This window comes from Ylistrum balloti, unplaced genomic scaffold, assembly GCF_031769215.1.
Source record: "Ylistrum balloti isolate Yb309-2 unplaced genomic scaffold, AGI_CSIRO_Ybal_v1 Utg369640, whole genome shotgun sequence".
In the NCBI taxonomy this organism is placed as follows: Eukaryota; Metazoa; Mollusca; class Bivalvia; order Pectinida; family Pectinidae; genus Ylistrum; species Ylistrum balloti.
In genome coordinates this window covers 804,551-809,011 of record NW_026781901.1, presented here as the reverse complement: position 1 = coordinate 809,011, position 4,461 = coordinate 804,551, and the positions used below count along the sequence as shown (strand labels likewise).

The following is a 4,461-nucleotide window of genomic DNA, read 5'->3' as shown; positions in this document are numbered from 1 at the left end:
AGTATTCATAAAACGTAGAGAAAACAAATGTTTTTAATGGCATTTTCCCTTAAAACAGACATAATCGACTTGGCCCTCTGTGCGAGTTCGAGATTTCGACGCGAAGCAGATTTTGTTACGTAATGCCAGCCCGAAACTGGTATAAATAAGTATATATCTTACACAGTATCATTATATTTCTCTTCGATATTACTGTCAAAACTGCATTTTTTTCTCGACTCGTTTTATTTAATCAAATCTCCCTCTCCTAACCGTTTTTCCGAAAGTACGAACAATAAAAAAGAAATCATTTTAATTAAGGTATCATTTGGCGTCATATATCGAGTTAGTTTGCCAACAAATCGGACGACGAGACCGAAAAGCCTAGAGCAGAAATAATCCTTTACAGAACCCTTTATGACACCATTACATCTTATGATTCATCATTAATTAAATATATTAAAATAACACAAAATGTCTACCTAGAATATATTGTTACCGGCAACCTCTCTCTAGTGATGATGTTGTCAAAGTTACACATATTACCGCCATTGATGACTCGTTCGCAAACGTTATATTTAAACTTCCTCAAAGTTTAAAAGTATAGATTAAACACATTTCTCGTTCTTCACACACTTATGTCGAGGATACGGACCACATGCTTACGAACATTCTTCTACGTTAATTGCACAAATGGAACATTTGCATGTATCACAAACGAACGATCACAAAATTTATATTTATGGTTCATATTGCAACAAAATACATATTCATAACATGATGAACACACATTGAACTTCGTTTGTAGCTGAATATATTTTCACTGTGGTTAGTTGTACCTTTAACATTCTGACCAAGGAAAGTGAATACTCTACTCAAGTGCAAAGGATAACTTGCTTACAACCGTTAACATCTTTCAGCCATCTTGGGCATGTTCATTTATTCGGTCAAGCTGGTTCGACTGCACTTTAAATGTAAGCTATCAGGAACATGAGGACGGCGCGGAAAATGTTAATACAGGTCTTGAAAGTGTTAGTCTTAGCTCGCCACTAAGCAAAATAAGACCAGTAGGCCCGCCCTTCTTAAACGAATAAAAATGGTCCAACTGGCAGAATAAACAGCCCAGGTCACAACAATATCAATTACGTGCGAGCACTTCCAACACGAATACCTCTTGTAAAAATACGCCACCTTGGACTTCCAAGAGATGACTGAAAAAGGGAGACAAATCAGGAATTCAACAGCAAGCATTTTAAATATAACGAATATAGTAAGAAAATGACCTTTAGTTCAAATACGACGTATGGCAGCATATTATGTACCGTTGTTCGTTCAGTGAACTATTCATTACTTTAAAGTTAATGTCAGTTGTAGGTCGGTAAACAGTTGAGGTCTTCATTAGGAGGAGATCACTCAAGAATGATTTAAAAAAATATTTGAATATATGCATTACAAAACATTACCTTTCTGAGAAAACGTTTAAGAGATGTCCTACATCCTATTTTATAAAAAAAACATTTCAAATATCATATAATAGATAAAGGATTCATAACGCTTGACTTTAATCGTAAAACGAGTCTCTGAAGTTTTTTAATGTGACCCTTGTTCAGTAAACATTTAAACTTGCAGAAGAGTTTCGTAAAATTTTAAATAAAATGAAAACAAATCGAAGATAATTTTTATCAAATAACTAAATAAATTCTATTTTGACAAGTGTGTAAGTCAAAGTGTGGAGGACAAAATCAAACGTCATTATCAGTTGATGACGTAACATCATTGTTCATATTATGACGTCAGAATAGATTTTTTAGTGATGTAGCCAATGAAAAACACTCTAGGGTATATTATACTAGTGACATATGTAAAAATATATCTTAGTCGAATTCATTGCATACAAGGCAGATTAAGTAATATACCTGGTTACAACTTGTATATGTAAGTACTGACACTGTTCGTACGATGTAGATATATTGTGATCTATGTTATGACGAAGAACTCGTGATCAACATAAGGCCAGAGGTATTTGCTTAATTTACACTTCGTCCATAGCTTTGAGACAGTATGGAATGGTTATTTCCTCTGATCACCATGTTAATTTTTATAAGATTATTGTACTGTACCAGATATTGAAAACATGATCGTTCTGGCCTACTTACCCGGAACATTTGTCGACTGGCATCGCTAGTGTTCGTTCGATAAGCATCGTCTACGATAAAAAATAATTTGATTTCTCAGTCAAACTATAAAACTTGTGTTAATGCTTATAGCATTTTCTCCTATACTTCTGTCTGCATTCAATTCCAAGCTAGTAATGATGAGCTCAAAGATTCGTTTAGAACAATGTCACGCATGTAAAATGTTAAAGAACTTTAAACAACACAAGAATCATTCGTTAATAAAAAAAAAAGTTAATATTTTTTAGTTTTATTGGCATGGAAAAAAATCAAGAATATACCAATATGTCAACAGAACCATAATCCAAAACAAGGGCAAAATATGAACAAAAGAAAGACTTACACTGAAAAAGGACAAGGAAAATAAGACTAGGTGTTGTAAGATGACAATCTGGTTTTTAAGAATGTATATAACTCTCTTAATGTTTCAATTCTCTTCATATTTCAATAAAGTAAAGTTGGAAAATGATCTGATATTTACGCAAAAATGAGGTATTCTGAACTATTAAAACTATTCTAGATGCACAAACTGGAAAAAGTCAATGCCTATCAAATATATCCCAATCTAATGATAGTTTTGCGGGTTTGTTAATTTGGTCATTTACTAAAATACCCATTATATTGCCTCTTATTTACATCATCAGGAACGTTATAACATTTGGAAAAATAGTTCATATGCAAACGAAATAGTATTTAGAGAAGTACTTACTTGCCACAGACCGCACTGTAGACTTGGGCACAAGCGTCTGTCTGAAGTTAAACTGTAATCAATGCAAAAAAATATTATTGATGGTTAACAATTCTAACCTTTCGTTAAACAAGGGTATTTGTCTTCCCTTATAAATAGTCTTCAATACATCCATTTCCTATGGAAACAAAAAGAAGCATAGTATACAGCCCAATAGCTCCAAATTGTACAGTCTCCAAGAAGGAAATGAGAGAGAGAGAGAGAGAGAGAGAGAGAGAGAGAGAGAGAGAGAGATGGCGCAAATTTCATGCAATACTATCTCAAAACCTCTCATCGTTTCTTTCCATATTGTATTAAATGTCTCATAATAATATTATGTTGAACCTCGTTACCTCGAACGCGTATAACTCGAAGATCACGTTTAACTCTTAGTATTTCGTCTGTCTCGTCCAACCTTTTCACCAAACATTTGATCTCACTTAAATCGAATTCTCGGGTAACTCGTAAGTTTTCCAACGATCTTGCTGGCTTCGCAATAACGAAGATCGACTGTAACAAGTTTCTATCCCTGATATCATAAAGTGTTATGTTATTATGTCATGTTTCGTACAGTATTGCACAAAAGTCTCTTAGTCGTATTCAAAATGTCTCTCGATAGTATTTTTCATTACTTATCAATGTATTGACGTTTGTGATATATCGCTAAACAAATACACAAAGATGATATGTTACTACCGTCTAATTACATTCTAGACTAGACCACGTGGTACATTATATAATTCTAGAATTGACCAGTTTGAAATAACAATCGTGTACGTCGAAGTATTTTATGAAACCCGCATTGAAAGTAGCACTAATTAATGCTGAACTACACGCGTAACATCTGATAGGCTGTATTGACATCTGTCAACGGCAAACACATCAACATCTGTACGTTTGCGTGGATATAAATGTTTCATAGACTTGCTAGATAAAATACATACACGTTCATCCCTGCCAAAGTAAAACTTTAGCTCTGTCATCATTCTGTCTCTAACGTCTAGGCTGATAGAGGGCCGAGCTGAGCTTGCACGTGATGTCATTACGGATATTCGTGGCGTGGAAGATCGCACAGACCCTGGTCGTGTTGAAGTTGCGGACATTGTGCGGAGGTTAAAGGTCCTTTCCTGCAGTACCGGTGACGCGCATGTGCGGTAACACACGGTCACATCTCGTAGGTACTGCGGCTCCATGGCGTCTGTGCGAGAATGTAAAAAAGTGTTATATAAAGCTTACACAATCTGTAAATATAGGTACAATAATTCTCTTCGTCGCAAGTTAGCTTATTCAGTGTACAATAAAATCATTTCCGTGGAATTCAATTTTCGTGTTTTTTTTTTCTTTTGGTTTTATTCAAAATCAATATTTCATGGACAGCAGCAATGTGATTGGCTAGTGCGATAAAATCTCAAATGATATGTATTTAAAGAAGATGATTCTTATTTTAAAATTTCTTGGAAAAACATGTTTAGTAGTGAAAGTTGTCTATACCAATCATACAAGATCAACATCAGTTGGACTTTTTGTGATTAGGTATGAGAAATGAGAACGATATCTTATGGAATAAATCTTATGAGTTCT

General features: G+C 34.4%; 1 protein-coding gene across 1 annotated transcript; it reads right to left on the bottom strand.

Annotated features, from left to right (window-relative positions):
* Positions 1 to 1,121: 1,121 nt before the first annotated feature.
* On the bottom strand, positions 1,122 to 4,073 carry LOC132553749 (uncharacterized). The gene is made up of 4 exons (XM_060218025.1): positions 3,825 to 4,073; positions 2,863 to 2,914; positions 2,136 to 2,185; positions 1,122 to 1,190 (listed from the first exon to the last, which is right to left on the bottom strand). The coding sequence occupies exons 1-4, from the start codon at positions 4,071 to 4,073 to the stop codon at positions 1,122 to 1,124; spliced, it is 420 nt and encodes a 139-aa protein (XP_060074008.1).
* Between the last annotated feature and the right edge of the window lie 388 nt (positions 4,074 to 4,461).

What these genes read in the sequence shown, in the direction of transcription:
- LOC132553749 (XM_060218025.1), bottom strand. Translation starts at nt 4,073, where the DNA reads ATGGAGCCGCAGTACCTACGAGATGTGACCGTGTGTTACCGCACATGC. An exon ending in ACTTTGGCAGGGATGAACGT is followed by an intron (nt 2,915 to 3,824) that starts GTATGTATTTTA and finishes CATTGATTACAG; the next exon opens with TTTAACTTCAGACAGACGCT. An exon ending in CCAGTCGACAAATGTTCCGG is followed by an intron (nt 1,191 to 2,135) that starts GTAAGTAGGCCA and finishes TCCCTTTTTCAG; the next exon opens with TCATCTCTTGGAAGTCCAAG.